This window comes from Hippocampus zosterae, chromosome 11 (assembly GCF_025434085.1).
Source record: "Hippocampus zosterae strain Florida chromosome 11, ASM2543408v3, whole genome shotgun sequence".
In the NCBI taxonomy this organism is placed as follows: Eukaryota; Metazoa; Chordata; class Actinopteri; order Syngnathiformes; family Syngnathidae; genus Hippocampus; species Hippocampus zosterae.
The window spans coordinates 12,784,646-12,808,169 of record NC_067461.1 but is presented as its reverse complement, the minus strand read 5'-3'; the positions used below and the strand labels follow the sequence as shown (position 1 = coordinate 12,808,169).

Below are 23,524 nucleotides of genomic sequence, written 5' to 3'. Positions count from 1 at the left end.
AAATGATAGCACATTATAGAAGTTGTTGTTTTTTTTAAACATTGTATTTTATTTTGGGCTATGTAAATAATGCTGGCCTCAAATTTCATTGGGTTTGCTTTATATTAAGTACTACAGAGTCACATCTTTCCACATTCTTATCTACAGGAGGATTGTTTCTGAGTATGAGAAGACGATTGCACAGATGATCGGTGAGTTTGCGATTGGATACAATCGCGTCACTTTGAAGTGACTTTGTGCACATTCAAATTGCTTGGAGTCACAATTCCTCACGCCACCTTTTAGCGCACTGCAAATTGGAGTCTACGCACATGATGCCAATCCATTGTCGCTGATTCTGAAGGTGCTTCAGCTCAAATCCAGCTTGACTGCTTGCTCTTGGCCTTTTTATTTTCCACGGGACTTTTGAAACCTGAAAGTCACACTCTGCTAATGCTCAGCTCTCACGTGCCTCGGGCTCCCAGCTTGACTTAACACAGTCCCTTTTGTTTCTGTTCTGCTCCTATGTGTGCCCCTTACTATTTGATAATCCCGACAGGCATGCCAGGTGAGTACTGCAGCCTCGTGCTTCGACTTGTGTACTCGCTCGCATCTCCCCATTCGTTTGTCACAGAAGGAGCCACCGCAACTCACAGCCTGCCTCATGTGCACGTTCATATGCTTGTCCATCATTTCATTCTCATTTGTGTATAAGTCTTGCCATTTTCTTTCCGTTTGGCTTCGCGCCAGCGTTGATGTGGTCAAGATGTTTCTGGTATGCATGCCATGGCCTTTGTTTGACAACATACGTGGTTGCAAAACTATCAAGGTTTTGTAGGTTGCTGTCGCTGTGGCAGCAAGAAAGGCAGGAGTGGAGATTTTGGAAAAGATCTGATCCGAAACTGAACTCTATCTCAGAAAAAAAAAAAAACCTTACAAGTCTCCGAGTGCACTCGCATCAAGAAATATGTAGAATGCTTGGACAGTTTCTTAGCCCAAGTATTTTTAAGCATTACTGTCTTATAAATGGTATACCTGCCAAACTGCGAGAGGCAGAACATGACTAATGGGAATGCCCAGTTAAAAATAATAAATCAATCAATAAATATAATCAAGATCCCTATATTTCTAATGAAATGTTTTTAAATCTGATTGGATTCAAAAGAGGCCATAAAAGGTTCCTTTACCCTATAAAGGGTGACTTTGACACAAAAGTAACCCAACTCTCTGTCTCTATCTGTGATGATCCCTTTTTTCATTCTCTCTTTGTTTTGTTGTTCACAAAATCTACATTGCAAACAATCTGTCTAAATATTTTTCCAAATGTATGTCCGTTTACATTTTAACAGTTTGCTGTACCCAATTCAAGTCTCTATACCAGATACACTGTTATGTATGTGTGCATTGTAGAAGATGACCAGAAAGAGAAGTCTCTGTCCCACCACACCATTCAACAGCTGATCATCGAAAAAGACCAGGCCTTAGCCGACCTCAACTCCGTAGAAAAATCTCTGGCTGACCTCTTCCGACGCTATGAGAAGATGAAAGATGTGCTCGAGGGTTTCCGCAAGGTACGTTTTGTTCACGGGGACTAAAATACCATGACGGACCTTGTCAGTGACTGAATAGCTTGAAAACCAAGATGAATTTAAGGAAATGATTGTCTGTGTCATTTGTGTAGAATGAAGACGTGTTGAAGAAGTGCGCTCAAGAGTATCTGTCCAGGGTACGCAAAGAGGAACAGCGGTACCAAGCTCTGAAGATTCACGCAGAGGAGAAGCTAGACAAGTAAAGCATGTTTGGCAATTTGAATTGAGGGCAACAGCAACATGCCGGACTTGTTGGTGTCACTAGCGAGACCCGCAGCAAAAGTGCAACAAAAGCAGCCAACGTATGAAGACCCGAACCTCCGGTCACTGCGCAACCAGCTTCGCCATTTGAGCCACAGCCACCCAGCAATAAATGCTTTTGTTGCTCCGCTGGTCGCTGGTGACACTAGCAAGTAAACTGACCTGACCTGACAAAACCTGGGACTTGGACATCCGTCGGACATCTACAAATGTGCCTTGTGTGTTTCTAGGGCCAATGCAGAAATAGCTCAAGTGAGGGCCAAGTCCAAGCAGGAGCAGGCTGCCCACCAAGCCAGTCTGAGGAAGGAGCAGATGAAAGTGGATTCTCTGGAGCGCACGTTGGAGCAAAAGGTCAGTTGGATCACAGCACTTCATCTGACCAGGCACGAATCCGATTTGGTTACTTCATTGAGTCAAAGTGAAGTCAAATGTCATGGTGCATGATGGCCAATGTTGTTCAAGGGTGACATTTCAAATATTCTTTTATTTCAATTAGTATCCTGATGCCTGCAAAAACTAAATGTATTTTTTAAAAAATGCAGAGGATTCAGGATACATCTCAAAGTCTAGGGGTTGAAAACGTCAGATTATACAAACATGTGAGGGTTGTATTGTATTCTAACTTCTGATTGTCTCTGTCAAACTGTTTTCCAGAACAAAGAGATTGAGGAGCTAACGAAGATTTGCGATGAGCTAATAGCCAAGATGGGCAAGTGCTAGCACTCACACGCCGTTCTAGATCAGTCAACCACATCAAGCCTCGTTCACATATGAACGGAGTAGTTGTGTTGGAGGGGAAAAAAATACTTGGATAGACTCTTCAAGCCACACTGGTCTTACAGTAAATTTTCTACTGACATTGTGTATACAGGATGCGCACAGATGGCTTACTTTTCATCACGCTGTATATTTTTGATGTGTCACTGCATTGTACTGTATCAGGGGTCTTAGTTTGACGTTTTAGAAACTGCACCATATCATTAATTTCTATAGCAGAGTGTGTGTGTGTGTGTGTGTGTGTGTGTGTGTGTGTGTGTGTGTGTGTGCGTGTGTGTGTGTGTGGGTGTGTGTGTGTGTGTGTGTGTGTGTGTGTGTGTGTGTGTCGCGCATATGTCATTAACATATGCATATGTTAATGAGGATTGCTTGTGGGTTTTATCGTTATGATGTTGCCATGACAGCCACTGAGGGAGAAGACTGTTTACCCACTCCTCTGAATGCCTCCTAAAAAAAAGGAAAAAAAAGACAAAAAAGGAGCAACAGCCCATTTTATAGTATGATCCAGTGCTAAGAGAATAAAAATAACCACTGTAGCTTATTGCATGCGAGAAAAAAAATCTTGTCCGTTTTGTATAAAATGTTAATTATGGAAGAGACATTTTTATGTGCTCCCCGAGTAAAACACGGATGAGTATTGATTTGTCTGAATTTTTATTTTCGTGGGAACAGTAGCCCATTGTGCTTCCCTCGTGTGACCTTGTACTTTGTAGATATTTGTCATAATCGTCATAGTTGTCTTGATGAGACCATGGGACTTTATTTTTCTTAGTTTATTTTGATATAAACCAAACTAATTGTGACTGTATTCAGATGTGCCCCGGTTCTGCTTGGGTTGTTGTGTCACACTGATGAGTAACATGTCTCCACAGCTGCTGTACAGCGTCTGCTTACAAAGTGCAATAAAAGATGGCAATATAAGCCGGTGGTTATTTCCTTTTACCACACAAATCATATGTGAGCTACCTATCTAATTAGGAATTATTTAATATAAATACAATGTGATCATCCCACTGAAATGGATAAACGTCCACTCCACCGGAATTTCTTCCAATTCTGTGTTCAGGGAGACAAATATTCATTTTTCCCACAATTTGAAACAGTTCCCAACTGTTAGGTTAAAAAAATCTGACAAACTTAAATCAAAACACATACATTATAAAGAATGGTTGATTTTTCCAAATCCTCAAGCAATTATTTATTAAAAATTAGCAACAATTTTAGCCAACTTTTGTGTTATTATCTGAGACAGACCTTTGAATTTACTGTATTTGTTTGTACACTGGCCTCCATAGTTATTGGTATCCCTGTTTAAGATGTGTTCTTTAGCTTCTAATAATTCTTTTTTTCTAAATATTTCAGAGGCATTTTTAAGTGGGAGTAAAAACCAAAATTTTATAGCATTCTTTGACATCAAATCAATTACTAGCACAGCTGATGTTAATACTGTATGCAACCTGCACATAATTTATGTTTCACAACATGGGACAAAGTAGAAAGAGAAAGCTTTTAAAAAGCATCCAGCAACTTCTGCACTCTGCTCTTTACCTCACTCCATAGGTTTTTAAAGGGGTTGAGATCTAGGGCCTGAGATTGCCACAGGAGGAGCTCAATTCTGTCTGGTAAACCATTTCCACAAATTTCAGGAAAACAGTGTGCTTCTGCAATAAAAATTGAACTTATTTTAAGGATTTTAACACAGCTTAACCAGGAGTACCGGTAATTATGGAGGGCACTGTGTCTCAATAAATAATTGGTTAATTGATTTTTCTGCAGCAAGCATAGTAGAAAAGTGTTTAGTAAAAATAATTTTAAAAATACTTTGTTTCATTAAATAATTAGTTAATTATAATAAGTGGTTCAGAAGATTTATGAATGGCTGCAAATAGGAAAAATGCAATATTATTAAATTATGGCTTCATTATAACTAAAATAAAAAAGAGCAATATTTTATTTTTAAAGTAAACTTTTTTCATACACTATTGACTTTTTATTTTTCCACATCCATGGATGACCTTGCTTACTTGACCGTTTAATTTTTGTGTGTGTTAGTCTTACTTACATTTTATCTTGCACCAAAAAATCCGAGGAGCGAATGTATATTTCATTGTCTAATGGCAATAAAATCGATTCTGATCGTGAACCTGAAATATACACCAGAGGTAAAGGAGAGGATGGTGGAATGACCGCTGGGTGACGCTGCAGTTACAAACGCAGAACGCGACTTCCGGTTCCGGTTCATTTCTGTTCCGTTTAATTCTGGTCGCAAGTGTTTTGATTCCATTTTCAACCGATATGGATCGAACCCCGTCCAGATCTCACTGGAACGAAAAGTTTCCTTCCCCGCCTTCAGGTTGGGCTCGCACACCCTACAGAGGCTCTGGACACCACGGTGATTTTTCTGCTCGGGGCTACCACACTTACTCACCCAATTCCCCGACGTATTCGCCTGGTTTTAACCGTGGACATAGGGGAGGTTCGCCAGGAAGGTACGGTGCTGGAGGACGAGGCTATGGAGGGTCTCCGGCCATTTTCGGCAGCGGTGGTCGCAATTTCGGAGAGAAGCAGCGAAGGGGAAACCGTTTCGGGAGGGCAGTGAACTTCAGTCCAGCGGCTGTGAACGTACAGGTAAGATACAAAGCTACATGGCGCTTGGTGCCCGTCGTTCTCCAAGGATTTCGACGCAATCAAATCACAACATATACGATGCTTGGAAACAAAACTATTATTTACCCCCCCCCCCACCCCCCCCGTCCAAGCAATAAAAACACAGTGAATTATCTTTAAAATTGAAGGAGACAATCGACCTTATTCCTGGGGACTCTGCTGGAGAAACGAGAAGTGAAGCCACGTGCGGCCATCTTATGTTGCCAATCGAACAGCACCCCTTACTTAAATGAATTGATTTTGCCGCAGTATTTTCACATTATTTTCAGTCTCTACGGCGAAAATGCCCTCGTGTGTATTTGTACAAATAAGCCTGAGAGACGCACGACGTGCACATTTCTTTGCTACGAATTCGAATTTAAATTTTCTCATGAAAGCTGTAACTGCGGGTGTTACTCAAAAGATTCGTTTGTATCATGTTGCCAGAAGCACGAACGGTGAATTGAAAACAAAGCCCATTCAGAAAATTCAGTGAAATGTAAACCGAAACTCTGTCGGTCACAATACCGAGATAATATAATGTGAATTGTCAATTGGGCGCTTTCATATTCTTTGCAGTCCTACACTCTTTATGTTGACATATTGTGTCCAATAAAAACTTGAAAACACTTTTTTTATGAGTGTAAATGTACTGTTGGTCTTTTCCGCCATCCTAATTAAAGTCGAATCAAATGTTATGACCATTGAATGCAGAAATCAAACATAAATGTGTATGACTAAAGTGCCTACTTCGTTTGTTCCTTCCAGCATGAGTCTTCTGGCTCGATCGAGAGGTACTTTAGTCCATCCATGTTGGAGGATCCTTGGGCAGCACTGCAGCCAAAGCACACCGAAACACCACCAATCCATAAACAGGATCACTGTCGCACAACAGAAAGTAGCAGGGAGATCCCAGATTAATGCGAGAATAATGCAGTTTGACTGCATGTGTCTACATTTCCTGTAGGGTTAGGTGAAAATTGTATGCACTGTTTTGAAATTCTGCGTGCTATTTGGGGTTTTAAAAAGTGCCATATTTGGAATTGTTTTCTTGTTCTTGATCAGTGTGAGAAGCGATTAGTTTGATGTGTTTGTTTGTACCATACATAAAATACAGATAATGCACAGGTTTTGGACATTATTATTATTTTTGTCAAATGGTGCATCTTTTCAACCCCCCACCCCCCAAAAAAAGAAAACAACGGGCTAGTTGGATCTTTGTAAATGTATGTGTTGGAATTGCACATATTGACTAAGATTATATATTTTATTTTTAGACTTAGACTTGAAAACCATGTATTTGTAATGGACGAATTATCATTAAATTGATGAAAACCGAACATTGTTATGTGAATGTATCCAGTTGATTTAATAATTTTATTTCCGGTATTGGGTATCTGTTTGTCAACAAATCTAATGAGACAACAAAGTACAAGGGCTTGGAAACCTAATGAGTTAAGAGACGCACTCTTTAGTGTTCAGCCACAGTTCAGAGAGGGATGAAGTTGTAAGCACTTACACCGGGGATGGGTGTGGCTAGAGGAAAGATGTGGGAGCTCCTGGATGGAACTCCACTACTGCACAGTGGGTCAATTTGAGGAGATAGAGGAACTAGGAAAGTCAGAACAGAGGGGGCCATATTGAGGGCCTGCTAATCTTGTCTGCATAATATTAGCTTGTCTGACAGATCAGATTAAGTTTCGCAAAACTGTTGGGGGTAGGTTCTTTGGAGGGGGTGGAAGCAACCTGCTTTTTGTCTTAAGATCAAGATAAGGACGTTGACAGGACACCACCATGAGAGCTGTGTTGTCCTGTTTGTTGATCTCGCTTTGTGTGGTCTTGCTCATATCAAATGGTAAGTTTTTCTTTCAATCTTTTCTTTCCACCTTTGAGATTGTTGTTGTACCTCCTTGTTGACTTTGTTAGGTAATTTCATTATACTCTTGTTGCCATCTGGCGATGAGTCTGATTTTGTTTTCTTTAATCTTCCAGAATGCATGAATGAGTCCAAGATACACTGCACATATAATTTAAATTTGGGACGTAGGGAGTTAATAATGAACTATACGGAATGTTGCAAGACTATGTATAATAAAAGCACAGTTAGATTTGCTATTTTTGTCTCTGCTTAGTTCTTGTTCAGCACCTGGCATGCAAAAAGCACAGTCAGATTTGCTATTTTTGCCTCGGTTTAGTTCTTGTTTAGCACCTGGCATGCAATCCCAGCATCTAATCCCTTAATAAGACTGCAAGCTAATGCTTTCATCATGTGTGTAGAGAACTTGTCAGCAATGGTGCATGAATATGCCAGGTATAACGCTACACTAGTTGTGACTCATCTTCACACAAAAACAGTTCCAGGGCGTGAGATACTCGGAGCCAGGGCCAATCCAGTGTGGCGCCCCAAGAGAGATTTCATATGCAGGAGGTGAGCCAGGCAGAGTTAAGGGCGCACCGCCATTTTTTCTTTGTTGTCGCCCTCCGTCGATGATTTTCAAACGGTAATCAATGAAATACAGCCGAATCGTTTTTACCATTGCCTTTACTTTATAGAATAACATTTCACCCAATTTAGAATGCAAAATAACATTTAATATACCGGTACAATATAATATACAAATAAGATACCATAATGAAAAATGCAATTGGTTTGTGCCTGTTATATACTGTACATGTACAGGACAACATACAGTGTCTTATGTAAATAAGGATTCGGTACAACTTTGTCACTACAGAGAAAAATTGATTAGCAGAAGAAGCAATAAACTGCAGTTAATTTTGGTGTGTAGGAATGCGTAGTTATTGACTAATAATAACAATGATAATAATCATAATAGTAACGTTAACACTGATGTAATGTGAATTTGAAAATGCAAACATACTTTAGACCAGGGGTCACCCGAACATGGTGCCCATCAGCACCAGGTCACCCCCAAACAACACATGAGTGGCACGCGGGCCTGTAGTAGCTCACCGGAGATTGGACATTGTGATTTTCTAGGAATGCTGCAGGAGTGATCGTTTGAAAATGCAAACACTGACAAGGACTTATTGAAATAAAGTGTTGTACATTGACATCTTTCTGTTTCCTAATTATTGTGAGAACTCATGAACGTGGCCAATGTCTCATTAATGAATACCGTTCATATGAACATACGGTGACCACATTATTAGAGGTCATTTGAACAAATGTGTTGTTTCAGAAGTGTGTCGCCCTTCTCGATTAGTAGTCGGTACCCAAGAAGTAGCTCCTGTTTCAAAAAGGACAACGACCCTGCTTTCGGCAATTTCACCTGTTGCACAGGGAGGGTTACAAATTAGTGATGGGATTTTCGGTGATCGGGTCATTGGATCGGCTCAGTGAAAAGAGCTGGCTCTTTTTGGCTCTCAAACGGCTCTTTTAAGTTTAGCTTTTCAGTTAAATATGTATGACAAATCTAGCATACATTTTGATAAATCACTTGGTGAAGTATATATAGCACTCTACTGACTTCAAATAGCAAGAATTATCAAGAAATGAAATGGCTTTTTACTAATTTTATTGAACATTAAAAAGGCTCAAAACAAACAAGCAACAGAATTAAACTTAAACCAACAACAATCAAACATTCTGCATCATAACAAAAATAGTGAGCATTGATTGCAACAGCAGCAGTGAACAAAACAAACATGAGCTACTCCTTGCTTTATTTTAAATTTGCAGTCAACAAAACTAAATACTTAAACTCGGAATACTTCAATTTGTCCAGTCTTTGAGAACACCCTCTCTGACGGGACAGATGTTCCTACAATGCACAATCTACTCTCCATTACTTTGATCAAACGAGGGTAGACGGAAGCTCGGTATTTCCACCAGCTCAGTGGATCAGTTGCCCTTGAAATCTGTGGCTCTTCAAGATATGCCCTAATTTAATGTTTGGTGTTTTTGCACGCTTGGCTAATACTGTAAATTAGATTCAGATTGCTTGCCAAACGCCTTTGTGGTTTCCCGGACAGTACCGGGTGATATGAACTAAGGACATCCAATTCACCAAGAAGAATAAGTACAAGCTTAAGAACGGTATCACATCCGGTTCAATGAGCAAGTTTTTCCGCTGTCCTCAAGCCCTATTATTAATGAGTAATTTTAACATAAAAAAACAAAAAAAACGTTTTTTTGGTTTTATCTGTATAGGTTAATTGGTCGCTGCTTCGCGGATTTTCCGCGATAAACGAGGGTTTACTGTAATGCACTTTTAAGATGAAATGAGAATAATGAAGAAAGGAATTTTAAAACCATTTACATGAGCATATAATATCTAAATGTAATACCTGCCTACACCTTACAAACTAAGGAGAGTGCTATAATATGTGTAAAGAATAAAGTATGCACATGTCCTTGACAGCGTGTGCTGTATTGGGTCTGTCTCAGTGACAGATTGAGGCTGCTGTTGTCTTCTTCTCTGATCAAAACAATGTTGTCTTTTCCTGTGATCAAAATAGTGTGTCCCACTCACGGATATTGCACGAATGGCACCTTATTCAAAATATTCATTCTGTGTCTGTTGTGCATTTTTCACTTTTAAATTATCCTGCAGGCCTGATCAAACCTCCTTGCAGGACGCTTCCGGCCGTATGTTATACACCCTTGATGTATAGTGAGGCATTTTTAGCCGAAAAAAACGACCATGTATAGGAAGGCGTTTTTAGATGGAAAAAAACGACCATATATAGTAAATAAAGCGTTTTAACACGAAAAAAATGACCATGTATAGTAAGGTGTTTTTATCGGAAAAAAACGACCATGTATAGGAAGGCCTTTTTAGCCGAAAAAAAACGACCATGGATAGTAAAGGTTTTTTAGTTGAAAATAACGACCATGTGTAGTAAGGCGTTTTAACCCGAAAAAAACGACCATGTATAGTAAGGCGTTTTAACCCGAAAAAACGACCATGAATAGTAAGGCGTTTTTTTCAGAAAAAAAAGACCATGTACTGTATAGTAAGGCGTTTTAACCCCAAAAAAACACGACAATGGATGGGAAGGCGTTTTTAGCCGGAAAAAACCCGCCCATGTATAGGAAAGCGTTTCCAGCCAAAAAAATGACCATGTATAGTAAGGCGTTTTTAGCAGAAAAAAACCCCGCCCATGCATAGGAAGGCGTTTTTAGCCGAAACAAACAACAATGTATAGTAAGGCGTTTTAACCCGAAAAAAACGACCCTGGGTAGGAAGGCGTTTTCAGCCCAAAAAATGACCATGTATAGTAAGCCGTTTTGAGACGAAAAAAAACGACCATGTATAGGTGGGCGTTTTTAGATGGGGAAAAAAAACCGCCCATGTATAGGAAGGCATTTTTAGCCGAAACAAATAACCATCTTTTGTTAGGTTTTTTAGCCAGAAAAAAATGACCATGTATAGGAAGGCGTTTTTAGCCAAATAAAAACCGACCATGTATAGGAAGGCGTTTTTAGCCGAAAGAAAAACGACCATGGATAGGAAGGCGTTTTTAGATTAAAAAAAAAAAGCCCATGTATAGTCAAGTGTTTTTTTAGCCGAAAAAGTTAGCATTGTTTCAAACCCCGCTCAGTAATGTGTAAAAATACAAAGCCATTTTCCTGCAAACCCTCCAGAGTGCATGTGAAATACGCCTATCGTGCAGAGCTAGTCACAGTTACTGGTGGTGTAGAGGTATACTACCTGCTTTCCAGTCAGGCAACCATGGTTCAACCCCGGCTCAGTGCTGTGAGATAATACAACACTGAACAGTTACTTTTTCCTGCAACCCCCCCCAGAGAGCATGTCAAATACGGCTATTGTGCAGACTAAGTCACTGTCACTGGTGGTGTACAGGTATACACACTCGCTTTCCATCCGGGCAGCATGAGTTCGAGCCCTGTCCAGTCACAGCATAAATGTCAATTTCGATGTCCTAAAGTTGGGATAAAAATAACCATGTATATAAAGGCATTTTTATCGGTAAAAGAGACCGACCATGTATACAGTAAGTCGTTTTTATCGGCATAAAAACGACCATGTATAGTACGGCATTTTTATCGGTGAAAAAAACGACCATGTATTATAAGGCATTTTTAGCCGAAAAAACCTGACCATGTGTAGTAAGGCGTTTTTGTCAAGATAAAAACGACCATGTATATAGTAAGGCATATGTCGTTTTTTTCGGGCCAAAAACGCCTTACTATACTATGTCGTTTTTTTTCGCGCCAAAAACGCCATACTATACTATCTCGTTTTTTCGGGCCAAAAACGCCTTACTATACTATGTCGTTTTTTTGGGGCCAAAAACGCCTTACTATACTATGTCATTTTTTTCGGGCCAAAAACGGCTTACTATACTATCTCGTTTTTTGGGCCAAAATCGCCTTGCTATACTGTCATTTTTTTCGGCTCAAAAATGCCTAATGATACTGTCGTTTCTTTTCGGCTCAAAAACGCCTTACTATACTATGTCGTTTTTTTCGGCTAAAAACGCCTTACTATACATGGTCGGTTTATTTTCGGCTAAAAACGGCGTACTATACATGGTCGTTTTTCTGAGCGACAAAAATGCCTTACTATACATGGTTGTTTTTTTCCCGATAAAAACTCCTTACTCCACATGGTCTGGTTTTTTCGGCGAAAAACGCCTTACTGTACATGGTCGTTTTTTTTCGGCTAAAAACGCCTTAATATACATCATCGTTTTTTTTCGGCTAAAAACGCCTTTCTATACATGGTCGTTTTTTTGTTGTTGATCAAAACACCTTACTATACATGGTCGTTTTCTTCAGCTAAAAACACCTTACTATACATGGTTGTTTGTTGCGGCTAAAAACGCCTTACTATAGATGGTCGTTTTTTTTTCCGGCTAAAAACGCCTTCCTGTACATGGTCGTTTTTTTCCGGCTAAAAACGCCATATTATACATGGTCGTTTTTTTCCAGTTAAAATGCCATACTATACATCGTCTTTTTTTTCGTCTAAAAAACGCCTGACTATACATGGTAGGTTTTATTTTTTATTTTTTGCTAAAAACGCCTCATTATACATGGTCGTTTCTTTCGGCTAAAAACGCCTTACTATCCATGGTCGGTTTTTTTTCGGCTATAAAACCCTTACTATCCATGGTCTTTTTTTTCGGGTTAAAACGCCTAACTATACATGGCCGTTTTTTTGGGGGGGGGGCTAAAAATGCTTTCCTATACATGGTCGTTTTTTTCAGCTAAAAACGGCTTCCTATACATGGTAGTTTTTTTTCGGGTTAAAACGCCTTACTATAAATGGTCGGTGGGGGTGGGGGTCGGTTTAAAACACCTTCCTATACATGGTTGTTTGTTTTGGCTAAAAACGCCTTCCAATACATGGGCGTTTTTTTCGGCTAAAAACTCCTATCAATACATGGTTGTTTGTTTCGGCTAAAATCAACTTCCTATACATGGGCGGGGTTTTTTTGGGCTAATTGGGCTTTATTTTTTTCAGCTAAAAACGGCTGATTATACATGGTCGACCATGTATAGTCAGGCGTTTTTTGCCCCAAAAAACCACCATGTAGAATAAGGCTTTGGAATTTTGAGGCACTGGAAGCCACAGTGCACTTAGCAATTGTCGATGTTAGTTAATTAGCGAGCCAGCTCTGGCGCTCTCAGCCATACAATTAATTGTGTCAAAGGATTTCTTTATTTTTGGGGTCAAGTTGTAGCTGATGTGTCTTAGTTTCACATGAATGAAAAGCTAGTGTTATCTGGAATCTGGGTTCAATAATAGTTGTACTCAAATCCCACTCCCATGCAAGACCTTAATTAGTATGCAATGATTCAGTCCATTTTTAAAAGTACCACTCCCTTTTTTCACTGTTGTGTTTTCTCCAGGTATGGCTCTCCAATGTTACACATGTATGGGCTCAAATAATGAAGACTGCAACCGCCAAGGCTCCAGAACATGTCCCAGCTACTCTGACGCTTGTGCCGTGGTGGTTGGCCAAAACAGTGAGTCCAATACTGACAGCATGTCAGCTTTTTTTTTTTTTTTACTTCAACCTTGGTCGCTACAAAATAAAGTTTGTATTTGCATACAGTATATACATATTATTATTATTATCTTGTTACATATTTAGTCATTTGTTTTTCAAATGGTGCATGAAGTCCATACTGAATTCACATCAGCAAGAATCGAGAAACTTGAAATACATCTAGAACAGCATGAAGCCATTTTTCTTTCAATATCTATTTTTTACAGTAGATTGCCTTCAAAATATCTCTGACATGCATCTCTGCCATTGCCATGACACCTTGGACACACATATGGTCGATCATATAAAAAGTCTCCACACCCCTGTTCAAATGCTTGTTTTGTGTGATACCCGTCGTTTAGTGCCAGGCGCAGCAGTGAGTTCTTCCTACTGCAGACTTCGACAGTTTTCTTCTGCTTTTTCTTTATTCACCTTTATTTGAAAATTACAGTTAATCCGAAATGCATGCATTGTGGCATTTTGACCCCATCTCACCGATGCTTGTCATAGTTCAGAATTATTTTGCAGCAACAGCAAGCCTCCTATGTCATCATCCCAGCCCGAGCTGTTTTTTATACAGCCGTCAAAGGGCATTTCCAGCACACAAGACTTATCAGTTCTATCTAGTATTTGTTGAATACCATTTATGCTCGCATTGTTTAATTGTTTATTTTAAGACATTATCAAAAGATGTTATCGCTTTAAATGGGGTATACACATATAGAATACCCGCAATCTCACAGAAATGTAGCATTTTCCCCTCCCGAGTTAATTCCTTAATTCTGATCAAAGGCTGCAAAGTTGCGATTCACTCGTGTCTCTAAAAGATTCCGAGTTATCCTGCCGCGTGGCTTGTTTGGGATTTGTTAGGATATTTTTTCCCCTGCCCAATACATCCATAAATTGGTGTCGCTAACAATCGTAAATGTTAAATGTGTCCAGTATTTCACAATCACAGATCCTTATGCGCGTGGTCAACACCAAGTTCGGCCGATTATAATGCGAAACTGAACTTTGGTCAATTAGAAAGTGACCTGAAACAAGTACAATTGCCAGATACAAGGTCATTCTTTCTCATACGACAGACACCTGGCTTCGGGGAGGAGATTCACATTGTTGCTGGACTTATCGTTACGTGTGCAATTTTGTTCTTCATGCGTACTGTACATCACGCATTTAAAAAAACTAGTTAAGATGTTAAAAATCTGTAAGTGGTACCCCACGTTAGTTATGAAAATATATCAGTTTGCTGTTCTGATTATAATTCTCCTTAGCAACTAATTGCTGACCTCTTGAGGCCTTTCTGTCCCATTAAACCCTAACTCACATTTTACTTAATCAAATTTGACAAAAGCTAAGCAAGCGTGACTGAATTCTCTTTTGACAGGTGGGGTGATGAAGTCCTGCTCCTACAAGTCCTTCTGCAGACAAGCTAACAGTCAGAGATACAGAGTTCACTGCTGCTACAGCAGCGACTGCAATTTCACAAACGCCGCCGACAGGCTGCACCCGCTCAGCTATTTCTTGTTGATTTTAACTTGGTTGTACCGCTGCTTTTTCTGGTAGACTTTGAAAAAAATGACTTTAGCAAGTATTTTAACTATGATTGCAGCTAAAATATACTTTTCGACATACTGTACTGCCATTAAAATGCCATTGACAGATATATTTACAACATGTGTTGTTGGGAAGTTACCAAGCACAGAGTTTGTTTGAAGTGTGCTGGGCTGGATTATGCACACCACATAAGATTAAAGCCATTAAGAAGATCTCACGTGGCTGTGGCTTGTGCCTTTTTTTAAACCGATAAGATAAGAAGGGAAGTGCTGAAATATCATGCAACACACAATTTATCCGGTGTTCGCACGGGAACCGAAGTGGACAGCGAGAGCGTTCGGCATGTTTCACAGCCGTTGGTAAAAAATGAAATTGTTAGTACAAGTCAGTTGGTATGCCATCACATCATCGACTCACGGTCGTTTGTTGAGCTATTTCGGAATGTGGAGAGATAGTCATTAGCACAAACTGCAAATCCACATAAGCCTTTAACCTGTAAACAGGAGTGTCGCATGGATGAGGCTTTTACACTCAGTGAGAGCCATAAATGCATACACAAAACCGGGTGCTGTATGTGCATCCACTGCCTTCGCCAGCATTGTTTGTTGAAACACTGCAAACACAAAACTACACGTAAATACTGAAAGCACAACTGTTTGTCAATCAATAAAGCTACAGATGCAAGTAGCCTCTCTCTCGACCTATGTACAGTATATTCTACAAAACAGAATTTACAGTGGATCAGTGCTGTCGGATGATTGTAGAATTGTACGGCATTAATTCAATGTACAGTAAATGCTGTGTTCATATTTGCAATGTCTTCATGAATAAACACCATATTTACAAACAATTATATTCATGGTGGCCTTATTTCATTGTATTTTTTTCTCAATTAAGTGTTATTTGAGCGAATCCAGATCAACACTCAAATATAAACCTAAATGCGTAAATGTACAATGTTTAGACGTTCCTGCAAGTAAACAAAAAGCTGGGTTATGTTTTCACTGAAGTATCTAAACCCAATTTGGTGAGCGCACTGAAAGAAGAATAGCCCTACTTTTCTCATGTTAAATAAAAGAAGCTGAACAGATTGGTTAAAATGAAAACAAATCCATGAACCTTGAAATGCTTCTCATGATTAACTGTATAACATTTAAAAGTACTTCAAAGAAAGAACGAAAGACATTTAAAAACAAAGTACAGACAGAAATGGGCATAATTTGCTGTATGAATGCAAGAGCTGTGCATTTTTCACATAAGGACCACTGGGAGTCAGTCTAACCACACTTCTACATGCACGCTCCAACCTCCCCCTACAGTTCTAATTCCAACTGACCAGTGTGTCTATAAGTTACCTGGTGAGAATGTCACTCGTGATATTTCATTTTTGACGGTTTGCTTTACTTACACTCCCAGTTCACTTCATTCGACTGCTTGAGGGACTCCGTTTAGACGTTGTTACAGTCATAATTCTCGTGAATTGAATTGACACCTGTACTTGTTCTCATCATGGACGAAAAGTGGAACCTTGATTTTAAAACAGTTCTTTAAAACAGTAAAGAATGAAAATGAATACGAGGTAGCTTTGACAGCAAGAGATTACACTTGCTAATTGGGGAGAGACTGTTAACTACTGTATTTCCACTGTCTCCACACTGACTTCAAACATCTCCTTGGCCTCACAATCTACACCATGTTCACAAGTCTGATGGTGAGCCATCTAGCCATTCTTTGTAGGGGCAAAACATTTAATATCTGTTTTCTATATCCACAGTGATATGATACATTTACTAAAATCATCTCTTTGCTCCTCCCTCTCTGTGTCCTAATATGATTTTAAATGTTCATGGGCATCCAGTCAGTTAATGGTCCCTTTGGTTTAATACTGTATTAAGTCTTGCACATGGCATAGCAGCAAGCTTCTTTTATTACACTTCCGGGGACAGTGTTGTCTGTGATTACCTGATACATTTCCAAGCTAGGAAAAACACCGGCCACAGTATCTATGTATATATTCTATTCTACACAGTATGCTGATATTCTATTTATGGGTGTTTTAGCACCCCAGATAATGGGCAAGAAATGCCTATGGGGTGGAGTGTTCTAGGTTGAAGAAAGTGATGTTGTAGTGGTTTACTGGCCAGACTCCTGTGCAAGCAGCGCATGTTCAATTTGCATTGAGTGACATTGATGAAATGGAATCGTTCGCTGGTTCAATGTCCCCACCCCATGAGTGACTGGCAACCATTCAAGGTTTCTTTCACCTTTTGCCCATAGTTTGTTGGGATAGGCAACCAGCTCCCTGTAACCTGCAACAGGATACGCGGTATAAGAAATATCAAGATTCTAGGCTGGCCTTCTCTATTTGAAGGCAGATCTGTAAATGCAAAAAATGACTAAAGCACATAGACAAATCGAAGCATGCACATGGTTACAATGTCAGTCAGTGTACACCCCACGTACAGTATATCTTCTATGCAAAGGTCATCACCATAGCAATGGTGCGCTTTCTATCGGAATGGGTTTTATCCCCAAATCTCAGGCACTCTGAGACATTATCACCACAAATCCTGCCACCTGCCCTTTAAGGGATTGGAAAAAATAAAAGGAGAAATAAACCCTACGCATTTCATCTTTCTGCCTGTGTAAAGCACCCGTTTATAGACTTGGAATGCATGGCCAGTTTGTGATAACGGCAAGCTGCAATGAAACAGATGTCAAATTATAAATACTGGCAACAAACAATTATAAATAATGCATATTTGAGTGTGTTCTAATGGAGAGAATATTACACAAATGACACAGATGGATTGCTCTCCTTACTTACGTAGGTACGCAAAGAAATTAACATTCAGAGGCACGTCTCACTCTGACTGTCTTTACAATATGCACTCCCTCCCAAAACTACTTAACGAGTTATATGCCGGTCATGTACCTTTAAATCATTAAGCGGCCTCTCTGTACAAAGTGACAGCCAACAAGAGCAGATCGTGTAACAAGTGGTTGCAAACACTCACATTTTCATGCCGTTGGAGGCCAAGGTAGGAAAGAGGTGGGTGGGGCGGGTGGGGGGGGGGCATAACATGTTTTGGGGGGCAATAAGAGCGTGTGAGGTGATGGCCATGTTACAAGCGTCCAGGACCCGGCCGGTCGGCCCGAGTTCATCCAACGGTCAATGGTTCTGAGGTCCCCGGGTCTTGGGTCTTTTTGAAAAAGATCTGTGAAGCAGAATTAAAGTGATCTACCTCCGGACTCCGGACGAAGGAGCAGAGAGGCTTTTTAGTCTGTGAAATGAGGAAAAGGAGAAATAGAGAGAGAAAGGGAGGAGAGGAAACAAAGGGGGTGTGCCAGAATGAAGAGAGGAGAGGGAGGATTGTGTTTAATGTGTGTTCCCCTGCCTAAGCTACTTTGAAACATAACTAACTGGCCCACCTTCTGTGAGGCCAGCCGGCTCAAGGGAAGGGACAAAGTGAAGCTGCATACACTCCACAGAGGGGAAGTGAAACAATGTCAAATCAAGTCCTTGTTTTTGTAAAACATAATATATAACTTGGGTGATATTATCCACAGTACAAAGATGGACTTTTTTCTTTTTTAATTAAAGTTTGGTCTTTCCATAAGAGTAACCCTTTAACTCCTTCTTTGATCACCCAGGAGAGCTTGTTAAGTAATCAAATACAGTAATCAGTTTTTAGGACCACCTCGACTGTCTGGTACACCATTTTTTAATGGTTAAACATTTCTAAAATCCATAAGTGTACGATATGCTAACGTTACATGACGCTTAAACAACGAACTGTGAATGTGTCTGGTATGTTCACGTAACATATTAAGAGTTATTGAGACAACAATAGCACAAAGAACATGCTAACAAATTTACCAAACCATCACTCCAAATCACGAACTCTGTGTCATTTTTAAATAACTCTGCCAACTCCGGAGGAAGAAGATGCAGCGCTTCCTCTTCTACGTCGCTTACATCAGAGTCATCGTCAGTTGTTTTTCTCAGTTACCGACAACATGGAAAGTATCAACACAGGCCGAGAGCACCCTCTTGCGGTTTAATGTGAAAATAACATGTGATGTGTACAATGTGTTAACCATTTCACACATAAGTCACTCCAGCATTTAAGACGCACCGCTGGCCAAACTATGAAAAAACCTGCGACTTATACTTATATATACGTATAATATATAAGGATATTATAGGTACTTATACGGAAAATACGGTAACCTATTTTCCGAACCACTTAACCTCACAAGGGTCACAGGGGGTGCTGGAGCCTATCCCAGCTGTCTTCGGGCAGTAGGCGGGGGACACCCTGAACTGCTTTTTTTATTTTGTTATTGTAGATTTCAAACAGGGGTGCACCCTTCACCCATCAGATTACAATACAAATACTTTAGTCGCTATGGTAGTAATTCATGTTTTCTGCATTATTTCCAAGAAAAAATAGGAATGAATAATGGTGGTCCCTGCCTGTCACACACACACACACACACACACACACACACACACAATCAGAGTGAAACACATTTCTGGGATTTCCCTGACCAACTTTACATCATCTGTCCAGTCTCAAGCAAATCAGTGTGATCGTGTCAAGGACTATCTGCTCTCTTGTGTGTGGTATTTCAAGAGACTGGGAGAAACCGCTCCGATCGGCGGCGAAACAAGTCATCTGTGTTCACGTCCACACAAAATGGCACAAAATTCCCTTTTTTAATTACTTGTGTTTGTCACATCCTGGCGTGCGTATGGGAGCATGATAAGTAATTACAAGATTATCACTTACAGGTCATATAAAGTTGGCCGCTGTGAAGAGGGCACTTGGACATTGTTTTTGACCCCTTCTAACATACAGAGACCAGTTGTCCCATGGTTCAGGTGTGCTTTAATAATATATATGAAATATGATCATAATAAGAATAATGAATTCAAGTAATTGATTGCTGCAATGATTCAGAGGGTTCGATGCAGGGCTGATGTCCTATTTATGAAGACCCCACATATCAGCGGAGAGCGGAGTCTGTCTGGAACGTGTTCTGCCAAATTCTCTAACACAGGTAAATTAGACTTGCGCCGGCACACACATGAAGATGCGTTCGTTTGAAGGCCAAGCACACCTGAGCATGCCTACCAAAATAAGACGCAGCATCTCAGAGAGAGAGAGAGAGAGAGAGAGAGAGAGAGAGAGAGAATCATTTGTTAATTCCAGTGTTTGGGTTGTTTTGCATGTGTAGCTGTGAATACTTTCATGCAGATGTTCGAGTAGCATCCAAATAAAGAGACTGTTCAAATAGAATCGGGTATGTCAGAGGCACATGGAGTGGTGGCAGCAGCACAGAGAGCGTTAACCAATCGATAAATAGCTGCAGTGAGGAACGTGTAATTTTGACGAGATATACCTTTATGCTCGGAATTCATTTCCACAGCGATTAATCTTGATGCGTTCTTCAGTCTGTTCATTGGGAAAGGCGATTAAAAGAAAAATATTTTTTTATTGCCTTTGTAATTGAGGGTTGTTGTTTTTTTCATTACAAAGAGCCATGTGGCTGGTGACATTCACATAAGCTTTCAGATATTAAATACATATCCCTTTATTGCGCTTTGTAAAGGTGAAGCTTATGGATTGTCTCTTGTGACAAAAATGTTTATATATATCTATATCGTCCTTTTCTTTTGTCACCAATCCCCAAGTAAGCTACTGAGGACCATTTCTTAATTAAACCTTTATTTATGCATTTGATTGGTCTATGGAGGAGGTGAGGTCTGAGGTGCACCCATCTCATATGGGCTAGAAAGGTTTAAGCCCTGAGGGAATATGTAGGTCTTCATCATTTGAACATCAGATCCAGCAAGGGCTGCAGTTTTTGTCTGTCTAAGCTGGAGGCTTTACAAGGAGGTGGTGAGCCAGTTGTCATGTGAATAGATGGAAACTAATGAGATGAGCCTTGTTGAACAGAAGGGGATAAAACTAGCATGAAGGAGGTGGGATTACATTGATAAACAGAGCAAGCAATTCACTACAGTTATAAATCTATTTTCAGGAATATGATGAATTGATGCATTGAGAGGACACATCTGTCTGAGGCCGAATCTTTCTTTGAGCCTATCAAGTGTATTCAATGGACAAATCCTTATTAAGACAGACATTTAGTTTCTGCGGATGTGCAGAAAGCAATTACTGTAAGAGCAGTCAGAGCAAATCTTTTGAAGGTGTAAGTGGGTTTAAATGTCCCAAATTCAGGTTGCCAAATTCGCAACCTGGAGTTGCTCCAGCACAAAAATGAAGATATGACAGTTGTTACACCGAGCGGACGTGTCAGTGTCTACCAAAAAAGGACTCTTGTGCTGGGAAAACAGTGATGCCTTAAAATAAGTGTGGCCGCTTGAGTTTTTGGAGATATGAGCTTTTTTTTTTGCTTAGATTTGCAAGTAATTGCTGAAATATGAGCAGTGTATGATCCAAAAACCTTAGCTCTAAGCCACTTTTTTTAAGTGGCTTAGAGCTAAGGTTTACTGTGAAACTACTACAAACAAAGATAAATGTTTGATCAGCTCCACATATTACATATAGAGTGCACAATAAATTGGTGGATAACTAGTTTTTAACTCAGAAGTCAAGGATAATGGTTAGTTCAGCCATTGTTTACATTGATGTAATAAGTACGTAATGAGATAATGCTTCCAATATCTATGTATTAATGGAATACATAAGGTAATTTTCAATTTTGGTTCGGACTTTAGCAAGCATCATGCAAAAGTCGAAATGCTTGGTTTGCTCTCGAGGGCCACACAAAATGACATTGTGGGGCAGATCTGACCCTCAGGCCTTGGGTTTGACACCTGTGCCATAGACTAACTAGTTTGCTGCTCAACTTACCATAGCCGATGTCATGCCTTCCTCACATTGAAAATGGTTGAAACTGCAACAACAGCATCTGGCCTCAATTTCTTCAAGATACAATTCATGTACGACCGAATCATTTATATTACTGACAAAACTGTTGGTAGCTTTCCGTTAAGAAAAGAAAAGAAAAAAAATCAACAATGACATACAGTAACTTAAAACTAATGGAAGTGGAACTTCCGAAAATGCATACAATCCTTCATACATATGTATATTTCCACCCCTTAACACCACGACTAGGCGAGTGTTGGTGTAAGTCTATATAACAAGACACGACTTAATGAGGACTTGTTGACTGTACACACTCTCAATAAGACTTAGAAATGACCGATTGGTCGGTTCCCTAGAGAATGTGTTGTGCAACTGCATTAAACCTGATAATAAATACTAAACGGTTTCTCATTAAACAATATTCTACCTCAATTTTTCATCCTTCAAACGCTCGCTCACTTCTTCCTCCTCACCCCCCACGGGGAACAGTTTAGGTCATTACAGTCTGCTGTCAAAACCTGTGACCGTTTCGTGTTGGAGGCCAGGATTAAAGACTCTGCAAACAAGAACAAGCAGGGAAGTGAGGTGAAAGCCGACAGAGGCAGCAAGGCCTTAAATATTTTCTTTCTTTCTTTCTTTTTTCTCTTTTTCCCCCCCCCCCTTGCCCACCACAAGTTGACCGCATGCTGATTCTTGCAACTACTTTGAGGGGAGCTGCACTAATGTGAACGATATGGAGTCTCACGGAAAACAAGGAGAAGGAAGCTGATGATGCAAATACCAAGCTTTCTGCTTTTTCATGGTGGTGATTGCTACTTCTTACTTTTACCAACTATAGTCCAATGCAAATCGATAAAATACAGTGCAGTACTACTACACCATCAATGATGTCTAATGAAACTATATTAAGAAGCTTTTCATTCAAATGTGTTTTAAAATAATTTACATGCTAGATAAATGTGATTTTTTTTTTCCCCCCAGGGGAACTTCTGTGCAGTCACTCGTCTGCCAACGTATAAAAGCCCGGATGCTGGTCCAAATGTGTTGTTCTTTCTTCTTCATAGCGATGCTGTTTCACATCAGTCATTTATGTCTTTTTCCCTCAGCATATTTTTTACATTGCGATGCCATCTGAAAAGGCTTCTGATACCATTTGTCATTATCTCGATTGGTGACTTCACACATTTTCAGGCCTATTATGGCAGGATGCTTTGCTCCCCTTGTTCCCCTTGTAGATCTGCATATTTTAATTGTACCTTGACTGCATTTCTTGACCTTTCAAATCAGAATGGAATTCTGTGTGCATCGTGTATCTCCTGCTGAGTAGACCCGTTTGGCCTTTTTCTGACCACTACCTGCTAGCCTACAAGTCAGTAAATCCGATATTGGTGTTTAAACACCTCATTGCATTGCATCAGTGTGTCTCAGCAGTGGATGCTGAGACCTGACCATCAAACAGGCTGACAGTGGAGCCGATGTGACAGCACGCCGTGCAGGACGATGTCTTTTTCCTGACATGAGTCCACACAGTGGATCGATAATGTCCACTGAATCATAAAACCAATTGTGAAGGCATTGTTTTAAGTACAGTGAACCGCTGCTTATTGAGGGGATATGATCCAGACTCCTAAAAAAATATGAGAAAATGTGCAATATGGAGAGACCATGAAAATAAATAAATGAATAAATTGGTTTCAATATCCCACTTTCACACTTATCAGAATACACTTAACCCTGCTTAGATACTTATTGTAAATCTATTTGAACACAGAAAAGTAACTCCAAGTATGATATGTGAAAATCTTTTTGTTTTGAGTCTGCACG

General features: G+C 39.9%; 2 protein-coding genes across 17 annotated transcripts in view; both read left to right on the top strand.

Moving 5' to 3' along the window:
- tacc2 (transforming, acidic coiled-coil containing protein 2) overlaps window positions 1–23,524 on the top strand; it is a 169,293-nt gene that overhangs the window by 43,756 nt on the left and 102,013 nt on the right. For 13 of the 14 annotated variants that reach the window (XM_052079567.1, XM_052079568.1, XM_052079569.1 and 10 more), the window contains 5 exons: window positions 148–191; window positions 1,390–1,550; window positions 1,661–1,767; window positions 2,060–2,180; window positions 2,484–3,527. In XM_052079567.1, the coding sequence (XP_051935527.1) occupies window positions 148–191; window positions 1,390–1,550; window positions 1,661–1,767; window positions 2,060–2,180; window positions 2,484–2,549 (499 nt within the window). In that variant the 3' untranslated portion in view covers window positions 2,550–3,527. Of the gene's footprint in view, window positions 1–147; window positions 192–1,389; window positions 1,551–1,660; window positions 1,768–2,059; window positions 2,181–2,483; window positions 3,528–23,524 lie in introns of those variants that run through there. The other variant, XR_007964708.1, reaches the window with a different exon arrangement.
- On the top strand, window positions 4,105–15,648 carry ly6pge (lymphocyte antigen 6 family member pge). Of its 3 annotated transcripts, XM_052079660.1 has the most exons (5): window positions 4,805–4,959; window positions 5,078–5,234; window positions 6,021–7,107; window positions 13,099–13,215; window positions 14,626–15,648. In XM_052079660.1, the coding sequence occupies exons 3-5, from the start codon at window positions 7,047–7,049 to the stop codon at window positions 14,802–14,804; spliced, it is 357 nt and encodes a 118-aa protein (XP_051935620.1). In that variant the 5' UTR covers window positions 4,805–4,959; window positions 5,078–5,234; window positions 6,021–7,046; the 3' UTR covers window positions 14,805–15,648. The 3 variants fall into 3 exon arrangements, with proteins under 3 accessions (XP_051935621.1, XP_051935620.1, XP_051935619.1); XM_052079661.1 differs by lacking the exons at window positions 5,078–5,234; window positions 6,021–7,107 and having other exon boundaries at window positions 4,105–4,959; XM_052079659.1 differs by lacking the exons at window positions 13,099–13,215; window positions 14,626–15,648 and having other exon boundaries at window positions 4,831–5,234; window positions 6,021–6,424.

Excerpts from the sequence above, each read along its gene's own strand:
- ly6pge (XM_052079659.1), top strand. The coding sequence starts at position 4,902 with ATGGATCGAACCCCGTCCAGATCTCACTGGAACGAAAAGTTTCCTTCC. Across the intron at positions 5,235-6,020 it reads CAGCGGCTGTGAACGTACAG|CATGAGTCTTCTGGCTCGAT; the intron begins GTAAGATACAAA and ends TGTTCCTTCCAG.